General features: G+C 39.8%; 1 protein-coding gene across 1 annotated transcript; it reads right to left on the reverse strand.

Annotated features, from left to right (window-relative positions):
- Positions 1 to 605: 605 nt before the first annotated feature.
- lhx3 (LIM homeobox 3) lies at positions 606 to 16854 on the reverse strand (the record flags this gene model as incomplete). Its single annotated transcript, XM_084046678.1, has 6 exons — positions 606 to 1042; positions 1828 to 2005; positions 3740 to 3891; positions 7413 to 7615; positions 8227 to 8398; positions 16785 to 16854. The coding sequence occupies 6 exons, from the start codon at positions 16852 to 16854 to the stop codon at positions 606 to 608; spliced, it is 1212 nt and encodes a 403-aa protein (XP_083902804.1).
- Positions 16855 to 18447: the final 1593 nt, after the last annotated feature.

The following is an 18447-nucleotide window of genomic DNA, read 5'->3' on the forward strand; positions in this document are numbered from 1 at the left end:
ATTTGAGTACTTTTTCCACCACTGCTTTAGCTGTTATCTCAACCTTGTTTCAAAAAGCTTATAGCTGGATCTGACAACGGAGTTTTGTGGATTGATCTTGTCGACTTTTACAAATGGCAACAGTTACCATCCAAAGTTATTTTATACAGCTTTACTCATAGACCATTCTTTTCAGGTGAAGTGCTTTTTTTTTTTTACCCCCACAAGGATATTTCTCAACAACGTTGGTCCTTCCATCCAGTCCAAACATTAACCTGATGTTCAAGATAATAACGAGGTGATCCAAAAGACAGCGAGACAGCAACTGTCCACACTATCGTCTTTTACACCAGAGGTTCTCAAACTTTGAAACTCTGAGAGTGTACAAATGGGACCAAATGGACCCGTAAGGGTCCATTTGGTCCCATTTGTACACTCTCAGAGTTACAGACTTGTAAGGGTCCATTTGGAACCCGCTTTTGAGAACCACTGTTTTTACCCATCACTGTGTGACTATCGTTTTCTTTCTCTTTTTCTTTCCAATTCATAAACCCCTCCCAAACAAGACAGAAGAAGAAAAAAAAGAAAAAAAAACACATTTCCAATTCTTCGTTAGTTTTGACCAATCAAAACTGCCCATGGTCCACTTCGTCCAACCAAGAGGCGGGACTGGCGGGAAAGTCTGGGTATCCTCCACTGCTGCCAGTGGAGAGGTCCGAGCTGGGACCGTTCGTTCCCCCCATGGAGACCCCCCTCATGGCCGGGTTCATCCCAGGACCACCACCACTGCCTTGGGTCATGATCGACAGGCCAGAGTCGGGGTAGACCAGGCCGGATATGAGAGGCTGGTGCCTGTTGGGCAGGCCGGCCTGCATGGAGCCGGGTGACTGCGGAAGGCCGAAAGGGCTGTTGGAGCGAATGTCGTGGAACTGGTCCTGGGAGGGCACGCCGTGCTCCAGGGGGAAGGAGCCCCCCTGCCCCCGGCCCCCCATCACCGGCGAGGACTCGCTCATGCCGCTGTAGATGCCGTTGGTGTGGCTCATCTCTGACATGGGTGGCTCATCTGTACACATAAGGAACAAAGGACTAGTTATAACATTATAAATGTTGCTATTATGATGAGTTGAATTCATTTCTTATTCCACATTTATCTCCTCATACTGTATATATCTAAGTTGTTCTCGGTTTAATGATTTGGCTAATTTAATTAGATTAACATTTTAGACATTTTTACACGTGTTCAACAATTTGAGTGATTGTTTGGACTACTTAACCTACTACTTAAAGTTCTGCAAAGTTGCTAATCATTAATATAAAACTAGAAACACCACATCGCGGTTGTATGCCTTCCAGTTTATATCCATGTCTGTCCAGAGATATATATGTAGTGAAGACTTTTAAAAAAGGCGTAGTATTTTGGGCAACATGTCTAATTTGTCAGTAACAAGTGACCTTGACCTTTGACAACCCAATTCTAATCTGTTCATCCTTGAGACCAAGTGGACGTTTGTACAAAATAGGAAGAAATTCCCTTACTGCACTCCTGAGATCAGATGTTGCCTTGATCTGCGAAATTAATTATTACATTTTTTCACCTGAAGTCGGAGTGCCTCAGTATGTTTACCCTATAGTCTGCCTCACCACAAGCAGAACTTTGGGTTCCTTTGCATCTATGCCTATACCTGTTCCACTGAAGAGCACCTGTTTTGAGCCACTGTGTTTGAACCCAGGCAGCGCTCCCTTTTCTTTTGTTTTAAGCGCTCCTGAGATGTTGCAGACCGATAGACGTATGTACAACCTTAAAACATGATACATCCGGCGAGAGTCACTATCATGTGAAGTATGTACCTGTAAATGAGACCTCGGCATCGCTGTCCACGTCCAAGCCCTCCTCCTGGATGCTGTCCTTGTCTGATTTGGAACTCCCCCGGGATCTCTTCATGTTGCGGAAGTACTGCCCCCACCTCTGCCTCCCAGCATCCTTCTTCAACCGCTTCTCTTTAGCTCGTCTGTTCTGGAACCACACCTGCACAGGGAGGAACACGGCACAATGTTTGATTATTATTCATTGTGATAGCGATAAATAGAAACTAAGTGCCATTGGTCCAAGCTGTAATACAATAGGTCGATTGAGCATTAAAATAAACATGCATTGAAAATGGCATTTGAGGTTTTAGCTTTAGATGGTTCTGAAGTGCATTTTCTTTCTTGCTTCATTCACATTATTGTGTTTGCCGTAGTAAGTAGAAAAATTTATTATTTTTGTTTAGCTTTGAAGGAGTAGGCTAATCCTGATTTGATAGGTATCCATACGTATTCGTAGTGCATTTTACTGTGGCACTTTCTGTATAAAATGCTTTATAGATATGCATATACTAATTTTCAATACTAGTACACTTATATTGGCCTTTCCTTGGGGTAACATTATTTTGAATTGATCAGCAGCCCAAATGTTTTGCATCTGAAACATTCAAGCAACCATACATCTATTTTTGCCTGCTGTTGTTGCCCTTTCTCCTGACAGACATTGCACATTTGCAAATTATATTGTATGAGACACAGTATGGTGCTATATTCTTCTAGTGCACCCCACAGTGCATTCAAGTATTAAAAAACATTAATTTTCAAGGACAATCGGGAGACCAATTCACGTCTTGTTGATTCTAAGTGGTGAGACTGAAATAGTGAAATGAAACCCGTTGAGATCAGCGTTCCCTTGCAGTAGATTTATCACACACGTAATTAACTTGGACGACAGCTACAAGTTGTCCTTAACCCCAGGATCAGTCAGGTTCCTTTCCTGAAACCCCTTCTCACAGACCTGCTCATGTGCGGCCATTGATTTTAATTATTCCATTTCATCTTTGACCATTCTTTTAACCACTTAAACCTTTAATACTTCATTCCCCCAGGGGCCTATAATTGCTCCCCTCCTTTTTTCCATAGTCTACACCAGATCTGCAAGCCCACGCTGTGTTGCAGATGTTTGCCAAATGTTCACCTACACTGTATGTTCACCCGTTATGACATGCCCAGAATAGGGATGCTATAGGAGTTCACGTGGGGTTGATCATTCAGAATTATCTACGACCAAAGCATTCTCTATTTGAACTATAATTGTATCCAATGCTGGCTTATAAGATCTGAGTATAAGTTTTGTAAATTTCAATGTAAATCACAGGTTATTGACTAAAATGCTATTTCTTCATTATGGCTCAGCCAACATAGAGATCTAATCCAACTGACTCTCAAGCAGAGAAGCGGTTTTACATGATATGTTACCCTAAATGAACCCTCTTCACCCCTTTCCACCTCACTGAATAATGATCAGCGTTTTAGTGGCTTCCATCTCTACTTTTGTCCTTGCAAATAAAACAATATATATGGCCAGCGCATAGTGAGCTACAGTAAGACGCTTTCACAGACAATATGCGAGGGACCCTCTTAGCATTGTTAACGAGCTTGCACTTACACCATTCTGACTTTCATTTTATTCCATCTAACCGTAAATCCGCCCAACATAGACGTACACTCTTGCGTGCACGCGTATGCATGTGTGTGTTTCCATGCGTGGCATGGCATACGTGCGCACGGTCGCACGCACGCACGCACACACACACATACACACACACACACACATGCACACGCACACGCACACACACACACACACACCTCCTAGTGCAGGCCACTTCATCCTTTTGATATTAATGAACTGGGACCACTAATGGAATAGCCTTTAATGGAGAATAATGTACTTTACCTGCACAACGCGCATATCCAGGCCCGTCTCCGATGAGAGCTGCTCCCGGACATGGCGAGCGGGTTTGGGGGAGTTATTGTAGGCATTTTTCAGGGTCTCCAGTTGCTTGGCTGTGATGGTCGTTCGCGGCCTTTTTGCAGTCGAATCTGCTTCTGAAAGGTAAATGGCAAGGATGCTGGTTGAGAAATCTATGTTATCTTATGGAACAGAATGTTTAGTATAAGTAGCTAAATGTAAAAATTCTAATAGTTGGTCAACATAACAGTTACAGTTAGTGAAATGCATTATGATTAGCCAATGATCTTAACCTGTTTTATTTATTTCAAGGACCCACTGTTTGATATGCATTAGGCCATGGACCCCCATTTAATAAAGTTTTTGCGGCTGGGACTCCAATCTACACTGCAAAATCCTCCTATTAATTTAGCAGACCTGTAAGGGTGCATTTGGTTCCTAACTATCAATCATTTAACTGAGGACCCCCTGGAACCCCCTCAAGGGCCCATTGGGGTCCCCTGACCCCACATTGAGAACCAGTGCATTAGGAGACTTAAAACTCTCTTTTGTCTAATAGCTAAAACTTTATTTAATAGAGATGTATGTAATTGCTTCTTGTCAGTGCATTTGTTGGCCAATGAAGCAATTACATCAGAAAATGTAAGACCATCCCCCAAATGGATACTGCCCACATAATTGCGCTCCTCATTAGTAAAGTAAACGTGTGTGTTTTTCTCGAAAACTCGCGTTAACTCGTTGCATAAATCAGCACTTGGTGTGGGGCAGTAAATTCAAACAAACAGATGGGGTAGATAAAACTTGACCAAAGCCCATGGTGTATGTATATCACCATAAGAGTCTACAGGGATTTTGCTGAGTTTGTTAATCAACATGCTTTTTCAATGTAATTATTGATTATCCGGCTAAACTATACATTTGATAACTTATCTCAATCTTTGCTCAAGTTTTTAATCGTGCATGCAAATTGTTTTATTGTTTAGATTAGGGGTGTTGTTTTAATGTTTTTTATTGCAACTTGTCTTGTATGCCAGTATAGTCGTAAACCAACCCAGCATATTTAGATCTGCACAGTACACATTTGGCTGGAGAAACCTATAGCCTACAGACCAATGTCCCCATACATGTTTCACTCTTTATCAATAATCATAATATCTTCACAGAGTGGCAGATTTACTAGCACTTTGATGCAATTTCTAGTGAAATTGACACTGTATGCAAATGCAATATCACCCAATAAATTACTAGGCTAAATTAATTAGAATAAAATAAACACACAATGAAATACATAAACAACATAGGATACTACTGCATTAGGTTTGAAAGAGATTTGCATAAATGTATTATAAAACGTTTGTTTAAACCAGTAGCATATCACTTTACATTTTTGGTGTTTATGTGTGTGTGTGCGTGTGCGTGCGTGCGTGTGAGATAACAGTGTGAAATGCAAGACAATTTGACAACTGCTACAGCATGCATATTAAGAAATATATTAACAGATCTCATTCAAATTTCTTAACAGTACATTCAAATAACTTATGCAGTGTTCAGTTTTACATTTTATGTAATAACTGTAAAACACATTTATTATGTGGGTTATTTGAATTATTAACGAGTATAGCAATATACTAATTAATAATAATAATATTTTACTGAATTGGGCTAGTTATGCTAGACATATTTTTTCACCACTGTTATTATTTTTCAGTAGTTATAAAAGAGATATATAATAATAGTATATAATAATAATGATAATAATAATAATTGACATGCACCATAGCTGGAAAAAAAACATGGATCCTCTAATCAGTCCATTTATTTCAGCCCATAAATAAAGACTTTTTAAAATTATTATTAATGAGCCTATAAATAAATAGGCTCATTAATAATAATAATAAAATTAGCTTTGAGCAATGAATGTTCATGCCAAAGATTATTACATGTTTTTATTGTAAAGGGCAAATCAGGTATACAAACAGGTGCAGATGGTGCAGATATGGAACCAACTAAACTTTTTAGGCTACAATTATGTCTCTTGCTCATGTAGCCTATAGAAAATGTAGTTAATATTATAACAACACCTGCAGGTGTCTCAGTAATAAATGATACACGCACGCGCGCACGCACGCACGCGCGCACACACACACACACACACACACACACACACACACACACACACACACACACACACACACACACACACACACACACACACACACACACAGCGGTTCAAAACTCGTCGTCATTTCAAGTGCAAGTGTGAGTTCAGCGTTGCCATGTCCGCTTATTATAAGTGAATGTGGGGGTTTGGGCTTGTTTCTAAAGTGTAGTTGCTCATTTTGGCTTGTTTCCTAAATGTTGTTTAAACCAGTGGTTCTTAAACATTTTCATGTCAAGGACTCCCCAAATTAACATGTAGGCTATTTGTCCACAGACCCCCACATCTGAAAATATTTTGTGCCAGGGACCCCCATACAAGATTTGTGTTGTTAACATTTCCAAAATTGGACTACCTCTTTTTTCCCCAAGATTATTATTTTCTTACTTTTAAAATGGCAGATCTACAAGCTTGTTAGAACGGCTATTTTCAAATAGGGGCTTATTTGGGGCTTATTTTCATAGACCTGGTTGCTTGTTTCTCTCGCAATATCTGGCAACAGTGTGTGAGTTCCATGTCCATGTTGTGCAGGTTGCTATCATCTATCGATTGGTCGCGCGGCCCCAACGATGCAATTAGCACAGCTGGGTCAAGGTTTATGGGTGACCTCATTGTCACATCAAATACACAACTCAGAGCAGCTGCTTAATAATGCAAAAAACACCTGTGGTGGAACGTTACGTATAGGCCTATACGTGCATAACCCAATAGGCTATTGGGACTTTATAGATTTTTATTATTATTACAAAACATACTTTAACCAAAAGATGTTTTATACATTTTAGACATGATAACTTGTAGGCCTATACTTTTACTTTTGGTACTTTAATTATATTTTAATGCCAATACTTTTGTACTTTTACTCGAGTAACATTTTGAACAAAGGCCTTTTACTTGTAACAGACACTGTGGTATTGCTACTTTTACTTATGTACAATATCTGAGTAGGCCTACTTCATCCACCATGCACTGCAGTCAGGCATCATTTTATCAGCGTACACCTGTATCTTTGTTACATAGGCAAGGTCACAGAAATGATGAATTATTAATAGAATTAACCACTGGTTCTCAACTTGGGGTCTGGGGACTCCCAGGGGTCCTTGGTGGGTTTCCAGGGAGTCCCCCGCTAAATGATGTCTGTGACAACACCATCAAATTGAAACAGCACTTTCTGTACACTCTCTGAGTCCATAATAACGCGAAATTACCAATATTCACAAGCAACAATGCCCGGGGAACATGAGTCCTATGGATTGCTACAAACAAAACCTGTATATCCAGTCATTTTGGGGCGTAAACAAGAAGTTGAGGGTACAATTAAGTCTAATAATGGTGTAGGGCAGGCTACCGTGCTTGTTCACATCATGTATACAGAGTTAAGACCTTTTTTCAAATATTTTTTTTTTTTTAACATTTTGGACAAAATTGCCAATTTTACATCGAGGTGCCCAGATGTCCTATATAGTGCCCACTGTATCCTGACCCCCTCCTGTCCTTTACCTCTTTGCTTGGCGGTCTCATAGTCTTGCTTGCAGACCAGCCTGCTGTCCTCCATCAGGTAGTACTCGTCCCCCGTGGCCAGCTGCCTCTTGCACACCACGCAGGCGAAGCAGTGCAGGTGGTACACGAAGTCCTGGGCCCTCCTCACCACCTGTGTTGGAGGGATTCCTTGTTGACATGCGGCGCATTTGGTCCCAAATCTCCTTTTGGGAAAAGATAAGGAACGATATGATCAATCCTCTTTCCGTGTCACACACTCTCAAATGTAGGCTATATCAGAAAGGCAATAATAACCCTAATTGTGTCATTAAATGTGTAGTGTAGCCTATTAGTGATATTTTCTTGGGTTGGTCGCGAATTTGATCCAATCAGGAGAGAGAACCAATTTATCAGCTTTAGTTTTAATGTGTTCCAATTCCAATTTTGTCTGGTCAGTTCTTTGTGTCATCACTTCCAATTTCACTTGTTATTAATATCTTGTTAATAAAGTATTAAATCAATCAATCAATCAATCAATCAATCAATCGTGTTTTCTCTCTCCTGATTGGATAAAAAAATAGATATATCCCGACCCAAATGCATTTTCTGTATAGCAATGAGGAGGCCACCATCAGAATATAGAGCTATTGATTGATTGATTTAATTGTATTTTATTAATCAGAAATGCAAACAGCACGAGTAGAGTCATGTAGTCTAAAAGGATCACACACAAAAAAAAGTCCAGTGGACGTGTTTCTATTGAGGTCCTATATATTCAAGGCAGGCAAATACATATCAGAAAAAGGTTTTTAGAACCACTGCTATATATACTCACTTGAAGAAGTCCTCTTTGCAGTAGACGCTGTCCCCTCGACTGAAACACTTGTCGGCCAACGGTGACTGGCAGTCGCTGCATGTCAGACACTTACTGTGCCAGTGGCGGTCCAGCACCTTGAGGATGAAGCGGTCCACGATGTGCTGGCTGCAGCCCGCACACACTGGGATCTCTGGAAGGGGACAGCCATCACAACACAGTTCAGCTCACCGCACATTCTTAACCTAAACACAAACGGTAAAATAGATTTATAGGTATATCAGCACGCAGAACGTTGATGCTTTTTGTGTGTGTGTGTGAGAATGTGAATCTACAGCCGGTTTATTTTATTTGTCTTAATTTCTTTCTTTTTTCTTTAGCATATTTCTTTCTTTCTTATTATTCTTATTCTTATTTGTTTGATCAGTTTTACAATTTACATCCTTTCCACAAATAGCCTATTCCACGAATACCCTATGGACTTATTATATTTCTCAAATAAGTAGGGTGTTTTTTTTCTAGTTTTTGCTTGCAATGAATGTAATCTTGTAGGCTAAACTTCGATTTAAGCTGTTTTTATTTTTTTCTAAAATAAAATAAAACTGTTCCTTGACGTCGTCAACCGATATAAAACACAATCATTATATCTTGATAGAAGATTATGCTAGATCGTCCCCTTCCTTCCAACACCATCATCCCCAATGTTCCCCATCGATTTCAAATATATATATATCAACATATCGTTCTAAAAACAGCTTATATGTTGGCTATTATACATATTAAAAAAAGCAGATCTATCCTACATCTGCTGTTTTTGTAAATATTTGAAAATACATCTTTTCTTCTGGGGTCCCCTGGCACAAAATATTTTCAATTTATCAATTATCAATTTGGGGGTCCTTGACATGGAAAATTTTGAACCACTGTCTTACAGGCCAATCTAATGAAACTGTACAATGAATGCTCCATGGCAGCAAAGACCCCGTTACAGTGTGTCAGCATGACGTCACCAAATGCCACCATCAGATACAGTAAACATGAGACACTTCATGACGTCAGAAATGTCACCAGTCGTTCACATGAATACAGGTTGAGTAGGCACCTAAGTGGGCACCTACATTAAATTGGCTATTGTTCCAAAATGCAAATAAAACATGAAAAAAAAAGAATAAATGGTGTTAAATAATGTAAAGTAGCCTATCATGATTTGAACATGCACGGCACATCATTGGGCTATGAGACCTATACCCTTCGATTTATTCTTTATGCCCAAAAGGACTGCAGGTTTGTATAGCAATTGTAGAAATGTTAAGACTAAAATGTTATTAAAAATACAAAATGTTACAGTTCACATCACACTTTAAATATGATCAATGCATCCTTAATAGCAAACACATGAATAAAGAAAAGGTTATTTTTAATATATAACATTTTTAACTCAAATATTTGCTTTTTTGCGACCTCAGGTCTTAATGGGTTAATACAGCAGGCACGAAAATTACAGGCCCCAAGATCCTTGTGGTGCGTTTGCTCACAGTAAAATCCTCAGTGATATTCAACCTCGAAGAGTTAATAGGAAATGGAACCAAATGGGTCGACACATAAAGGATTTTACTGTGCTTATAGCACCTGGTCCTGAAATAATTTAGACATGAGTTTTTTTTTCACTGAATGACCACAACGACACAGGATACAGAGACTTAAAGGATTATTCAGGTATATTTTCCACACATGCGATTAGTTATTATCCTATTTGACGTTAGGAATATAATATAATGTGCTTTGTTTGCTGATTAAATAGCTCAAATTAAATAACTGTATTAATACCCTACTCCATGCGGTTTAAAAAATATATATATATGTTTATTTTTAGTGCAAGTTGAAACATAGAATTGTCATTTCGCTAAAAGAGCTAAGTCCCAAAGAGGCGTGTGTGTGTGTGTGTGTGTGTGTGTGTGTGTGTGTGTGTGTGTGTGTGTGTGTGTGTGTGTGTGTGTGTGTGTGTGTGTGTGTGTGTGTGTGTGTGTGTGTGTGTGTGTGTGTGTGTGTGTGTGTGTGCGTGAGTGTGAGTGAGAGACTATTAGACACCCAAAATACAACATTGAAGTCTTATAAATACATAAATAAATGGATGAGAAAAGCACAGGACCTACTTTTGTATTTCGTCAATGTATTACTATGACATAGGCTACTTTACATCCATCACTAAAAACATAAGTTCAGTGCAAACTCCTTCCAAAATAGGTAGCCTATATGATGATTGTTCATTTCAGTTAAAATGAATGAACTTAATTTTGTTTTAATACTTGTTACACGAAATGTAATGTCATATATTATAGCCTCGAGTCCATTACATCAGCAGCACTCTAAACACCAGCTAAGATGTTGCCATTCTGCTCCATTACTAATTAAACAGTCCCCACCACTTCGTATTACATCCGTCTAAGGAATCACGTTCCTATTGTTGCGTTTGTTGACAATTGATGAAACATTATTAATGCAGCATTTCTCCTGGTGCCGGCCATACGCATGAAGCCATGCACAAGTGCTGTGTGGTGTAGGAGCCACGTCACGAACAGGTGCATCCAGGCCATTATTAATTCAATGGGTTCCGTACAACCAGAATGCTATAGAGGGCCATGTCTGTCTCTCACGCCACAGTCCAAGGTGTCCAAGCTAATTTTCTCAACTTGTATATTACAATTGTATTATTATACGTCCTATATAAGAGGCCAATTGAAATCTATATTGCGTAAATTCAGAGCCAAACCTCGTTAGGTAATGGGGTTAGGTCAGTGGTTCTCAACCTGTGGGTCGGGACCCCCAGGGGGTCCCCACATGATCTTTGAACATTTTAACACTTTAAGGACATTTAAGACATTTTTAATACCTATAAGAAAAATGAATTCAATAAAAATAGCATTACTTCATCAAAAGTAATCAACAAACTGTATATAAAAATGGTCAAACCTTGGCCAAAATTGTCAAATAATATAAGAGAGGAAGAGCTTAGTTCAAATATGAATTGGGGGGGGGGGGGCACGGCCTGAAAAGGTTGAGAAAAGGTTGAGAACCACTGAGTTAGGTCATCAGCCAGACTGACACAATAGGAAGGGCCCAAGTTGTGAGTTTAGAATAAGACTAGAATATTGACCTGGAATGGTACCATAAAAACGTAATGTTTCTAATGTTAGCGAGTTGAACGGTGGTTCAAATTCGCCAGAGGTTCAGACAAATCCATGTTTAGATCCTCGTGCGTAAAAGTAGGTTTGCCGAGTCCAAGAACAATTAACGAGACTGAATACATTTGCTGCTTCCACTTCCAGTCAGCGATTAGGCTATTTACAGTCGCACAGGAGAGATGAGAAACACAAATACTCACAGCCGTAAACAAATTAAAGTATATTGGCTAAAGCAACAACAACATATAATTAAAAAAGAAGACCGCTGCTTTCGAAAAAAGGTGTTAAAACGAATTGCGACGTGTGTGGATAATATCAACAACTGTCCGTTGACTCCGTTACAATGAAACATTATCTTCATGAATAGCTGTAGGCCTAAATGTTTAGCAATTGCTGTAATAGGGACATAACCTTATGCTACCCTTTCATTACAGATCGTTTGGTTACATTTTTTGTTTGAAATCACTTTTTTTATTATTTGATTTTATATTTGAAATATTTTTTGAATATTTTGAAATATATTTTTGAAATATATTTTGAATATTTTTTTTTAAATATTTGAAATTACCTTTTCGTAGTTCTTCACTCTGCGCCAATAACGCCAGAAGCATCTCCGTATTATTACTAGGTGCCCCCTTTGGAGAGTTATTCCGTCCACTAAGTCCATCCATTGCTCATGACTTAGAGCTATCAGAACCCTGGGCGCGTGCGTGTGGTGGTGTATATAAAATAAATATGTATATGCTAATGTTTATAAGCACATGGGCTATTATGTGCTCCACAACACACACACACACACAAACAAACAAACACATACACAATACACACACACACACACACACGATTTCACAAGGAGAACCCCACACGAAGTGTGCGCTTGTCTGTATGTGGCCGTGTTCGTGTTGAGTTCTGCGCAGGATTATGGCGCGCCGCCGTTACCCTGACGACAAGGAGTGAGATAGATTCAGTGGTGTAAAGTAACTAAGTACATTTACTCAAGTAGCCTACTGTACTTTAGTACAATTTCGAGGTATTTTTACTTTACTGGAGCATTTCCAATTTTCAGTATTTTTACTGAGGCAAATGTCCACTACAATTATTTGAAACCTAATAGTTAGTTACTTTGTAGATTTTTTAATTATTACAAAACATACAGTAACCACTTCAGCCCTATACATTTCTGCCATTTGAAAATAGCTGATCTACAAGCTCACAATGCACAATGCAATGCATTGAGAGCTTGTAGATCTGCTATTTACAAAAGATTTGTATACATTTGAAAACGTATGAAACGAGACATTCTGCATAATGAGTACTTTCTACTTTTGGTAGCCTACTTTAAGTACATTTTGATGCCAATACTTTTGTACTCAAGTCAATTTAGAATTCCGGACTTTTACTTGTAACAGAGTATTTCTACTTTGCAGCATGCTTTTACTTGAGTAAATAATGTGAGTACTTTTTCCACCACTGGATATATTATCATCACCATACCAAGCTGCCACTTGGAAAGGAATGTGTGTGGTACTGGGTACCATGTCTTATACCCCAACATACATGGATGGGATGATCAGAAAAGTCATTTCTCTTTTAAAACACTCATTTTAATTTAATGGAATTTTACCAACGCTTTCATTTTGCACTGTTTTTTTTCCCTGTGAGATGTATTACGCTATACTTCTTCAGCACACTGGATCCCACTATATTCATGATCTAATTACATATAGGCATGGACAAACTGCAATTCCCTTTTATAATTTCAGCACCATGAATAGCCTATATAATGATTCCTTACAGGTTGTTTAGAATGAAGGTGGTCCTAGTTTACGGTTACCCTATATATACTTGTTACAAATACTTCCACTAGGTCTGCTTGTCGTTATGACTTTGTGTGGGGGACTTGTTGAAAGTATAAATAACCATATGTTTTATTTGTCCTCTCAGATGCATGGGGATTTGAGAAGAGTGATTAAAGAACATGGTTTATTTCCTTCAGTGAAAAATAAACGCTTTAACAGTAATAGGCCTATAGGCCTACTGCTTTTTTTTCTTTTCCTTTTTTTAATCCATAGACTATGTGGAAATATAGGCTACATAGAACTCACTGATGGCCTGAAACTGAGGCCAAATGAATAGGCTACACAGTGGCTATACATTTGGATGCATTCTTCTTTTTTAGATTTAAAGTGGCCTAGATAATGATTTGTCTAAAAAAAAACTCTCTATCATAAATCTTTAAGCAAATGATATATTATTATACTATAACTGTAAGCTATTTTCGGTGTCACAGAAAGAAAGAAAAAAGATAAGGCAAGAGCATGAATTTCAATAATTGTTGAAACTTGATGCCTTTGAAAAAAATATATTTTACAAGAGAGAGAGAGAGATAGAGAGAGAGAGAGAGAGCGCGCAAGAGAGAGAGCGCAATAGAGAGAAAGAGGGAGAGAGTGTGTGTGTGTGTGTGTGTGTGTGTGTGTGTGTGTGCGTGTGAGAGAGAGAGAGAGAGAGAGAGAGAGAGAGAGAGAGAGAGAGAGAGAAAGAGAGAGATACTCAGTCGTATCAAGTGTGTTCACCAAAGACAAGTGTTTATTTAGGTGAGAGATTGTTGGCCCTTCAATAACATGTTGATCGAGCTGAACACCAGATGAATTTTATTGACACTGATCTTTGGCACAAAGGAGCGCCTTGGGAAATCACCGGTATAGTGCCACGGCCGTCCAGAGAGAGGTCTGATGAATCTAAAATCAATGTCCTGTTCGCCATGTATTTCTACAGTATATAGGCCTATATCAGTGGTTTTTAACCTTTTCATGCCACGGCGGACCCCCAAAATAATCATATTTGAACTGGGGACCCCCACCCCCACCACCACCACCACCCCGACAAGCAATTGGAATTGTAGGAGTTGAGGCATTACATTTAGTTTGACTATAGGTGCCACAGATAAATATTGTGAAAATAGCAGATCTACAAGCTCACAACGCCTTGCAACGTGAGGGGTTGTGAGCTTGTAGATCGACTATTTTCACAATTTTTGTCTCTTTCTTAAATTATTTGACAATTTGGCCAATGGATACTTTTGATGCTGTAATGGACTTTATTCAGTTTTTCTTCGATATTAAAAAGGTCTTGCAATTCCTTAAATCGTCATTTTACTGTCATCTGTCATCTCAAATAATCATGTGGATCCCGACCACATGTTGAGAACCACTGGCCTATATGAACGACGTTTTGGTGAGGTGGGGGGGGGGGGGGGCTCACCGGTGTCCCCCCTCTTTTACTTTTCAGTTTTATAATATGTTTTATGTCTTATTGATCGCTCACTTTTGAAGGGCGTAGCTCGACAGTAATGGGGAAACACACTGCGATAAAATGACCATCAAAGTAATGGTCACTGCTGGTCAGTCAGAGAGTGAGAAAAAACACAAATTTAACGTCATCTTTGTTATGGTGGAAAACGTACAATACATATTCGTTTGAATAAAAAATGTTTAGGTATTTAAAGTTGGCTGTTCCATGCTTGCCTCATCAATAGCTAAATACATTAAACTATAGGCTAAAAACAGGCCAACCGTTACTAAACGAAATACGTGGAAAGTTAACCGAAGACATAACAAAATTTAAGGTGAATTTTCGTTTTTTTTCTGACCTAAAATATTTTTCAAGTTATACTGTAGGCCTATATACTGATGATCACTTTGGATAACAAACGAAGAGCTTCGCAAACCGACGACCAGCTACTTCGATGTCTCCCTCTCCATTGTGTGTCTCTGTCTCTTAGAGCCACCCCGGTGCCCCACCTGTCGAAAGGGAACGTGACACCTGTTGAGCACTTTGTCCCGGTAGACTGCATGCATGGGGGTTACAGGGCAGCCGCTGCCTGCCCTGTAGAGCACTTCTCACATTTTTTTTCATGTGAAGGACCCCTTTGAATATGTAGGCCTATTTGGCTGCGGACCCCGGACCCCATCTGAGATATTTTGTGCCAGGGACCCCCATCTACAAAATTTGTGTAGACCCCCCCCCCCCCCCCCCCGCATATTCTTTCAAGATTTTTTTTTTAAAATACATTTTTGTCAATGTATTTTGATGCTATAATAACTCATTTTGCTGGGGACCCCCTGGAATTCCCTCCTCAAGGACCCCTGGGGGGTGGGGAGGGGGGTCCCGCACTCCCCGGACACCACTTTGAGATCCACTGCTGTATAGAGGCTGTAAAACGGGCTCCGGTGGCTGGTGTGAGATGACAGCAGGCGCAGAACATCTGTTAGTATGATTCCCAACAATAAGGACTCATTACGTATTCATAACGTCTCCCGCACGCACTCATGGAACAATAAATAGCCGTAAAAGATTCAACAAGCACGACGATGAATACACGGTCCGAATTATTTCTTTATTTTTGCTGGTTATTGCGGGTAGCCTATATATGGCTATTTTCCCCAAGTTCGATGATTTTATATACGTGTTTTGCACAGAAGAAGCCACCTTTTGAAATACCTAATAACTTGAATACACCGCATATCATTTATTCCTATTGCCAAGTGTTTTTTTTCCCAACCCTTTTCATATCAAGGTCCATTATTTATTTGGCATTTGAGCCACGGACCACCATTTGATGAGATTTAGAGTCTCTCAGACCCCAAATTGGGTACGATTTTGCCCACAAGTCCATGCTGTATTGATATTGTATACAGGCAAACGTTGATCGAAGTAACAATTCTTTAATTAAGTAATGCAGATGTTTAACAATAATTTAACTCTTGGGGGCGTGAAATGAAATTGAATTGAATTGAAATGAAACCAAATGGACCCGTAAGAGTCCATTTTACGCCCTCAAGAGTGAAAGATCTAATAAGGGTCCATTTGGTTACCAACTCTCCATCATTTAGCTGGGGACCACCTAGAACCCCCTAAAGGACCACTGGCGGTCCCCGGACCACTGGTTGTATAGCCTACTGAGGTGCACAAGTGCTTAAATGTTTCGTTTTGTTTTGTTTTCGAACAGAATGTCACACTTTCTCGCTGTCATTACAAACTGAGAAGAACCCCTGCCTCGACCACCCCGCTGTGCTGCTGATTTGCCATATTATCGCCCCTATTTCATGCCTAATTATGGCCCATTAGCCTCACTGACCACCATGTCTAAACCTGAACCCAAGAGAGCAACGAACGTCTCCCAAATCTGTAAATAATTGCTGAACAGATTCGTCACATTATTGTTTTTATTTTTTTACTTTAATTTGTATTTTTTTGTTGTAGGCTACATTTGTATTGTATTTGCTTTGTTCAGGACCACAGGAAGACCATAGAGGCTCATTCATGTGTCTCTAATGGCGATCCTTTAATAAACATAAACATAATGATCGCTATAGAATAAGTAAAATTAGCTCTTACCTTGTCCAGAGTTATAACGGGAGTAATTCCCTGCATTTTGACAGCTTGACCCCGGGTGTTCCAGCAGCATTTTGATGATGGAGGACGAGGTTACCTGCTGCTCTCGGCAACGGAACAGCGTGAAAGGAAAGGAACTCGCGTCTCTGATCTGAAGAACTGCACGTCTTTAATAAGACCTTCTATAAAAATAACCGTGTCATCCGACTATAAGCTTCCCTCTGAACAGACTTTAAATATAAGATTGTCAATAAAAAATACATTAAAAAAAACAGCCTTCATATACGAAAAGCGTTGGTTTCGTTTCGTATCAGTTGCAGAGTTTAACGTCTACAGATGTTTAGAAGGACGTCTGCCGCTCTGCCGACCTATTATTGTATCCTGCGTCGGTCACCGCCGCGGTGCACTGGAACTTTAAAATGCAGCAAGTTGCTGTTTGATTCCTTGTTTGTTGGCAGGCTGTGTGGGTGGGTGGGTGAGGTATGGTAGTAGGGGGGCGGGTGGCAGTGGGATAATAGATATCTGACCATTAGCGGCGTCAGCTGACCTTACGATGCGACCGGTATTGGGGTTTTTTGCATAACAAAAGTAACAGCGATGCGCGCGTGGTGGAGCGTCGACGCTGTCCAGAGTGCTGAAAGGGGAGTTTCTCTATACGGGGCTATAGAGGCGTGTGTGTGTCGCGTGAGTAACACCTCCCCCCCCCCCCCCCTCCCACACACACACACACACACACACACACACACACACACACACACACACACACACACACACACACACACACACACACACACACACACCAGTGATGTAAATTATCTAAGTACATGTACTCAAGTACTGTACTTAAAAAAATGTGAGGTACTTTTACTTTGCCGGAGTATTTCCATGTGTCTGTACTTTTACTTCTACTCATCTGTATAGATTTTGATTATTATTACAAAACACACATTGCCCACTTCAGCCCTATATACTTTTCGGCCAATGGAAAATAGCAGATCTACTAGCAACACATTGTGAGCTTGTAGATCTGCTATTTTCAAAAGATGTGTATACATTTTATACATTTGAAAACGTGTGAAATGGGACATTCCGCATATTTAGTACTTTCTACTTTTGGTACTTTAAATACAATTTGATACCAATACTTTTGTACTTTTACTCAAGTCAATTTTGAATTCCGGACTCTTACTTGTAACAGAGTAGCACACTGCACACACACACCCTCCTCCCCCCGCACACGCCTTCGCCCTTCCTCCTTGTATTAGATCCATGCATAGAGGTGCACGTGTCCATCTTTCAGGGCGCACAATGGAGCAATTGGAAATTCGTCGTCGGGCCCATTGTTGTCATCCGTTTCCATTGCTGTGACCCCTCTTTTGTTTGGTTAAGAGAATGAGACAAGTGGACGGAGCGCCATTGTTCCACTTACCGTTGTGTTACAGGCTGTCTGTCGTCGCACTAAGGAAAGTTCTCTATTCTATAAACAGTGGTTCTCAAACTTTTTTTTAATTTCAAGGGTTAACTCTCCTGTTAACTCTGAGAGTGTACAAATGGAACCAAATGGAACCAAATGGACCATTTGGTTCCATTTATACACTCTCAGAATTACAGACCTGCAAGGGTCCATTTGGAACCCCTTCAAGGAACCCTGAGGATCCCTGGACCA

The sequence above is a fragment of the Gymnoscopelus microlampas genome, assembly GCF_963454915.1.
Source record: "Gymnoscopelus microlampas genome assembly, chromosome: 21".
Classification (NCBI taxonomy): domain Eukaryota; kingdom Metazoa; phylum Chordata; class Actinopteri; order Myctophiformes; family Myctophidae; genus Gymnoscopelus; species Gymnoscopelus microlampas.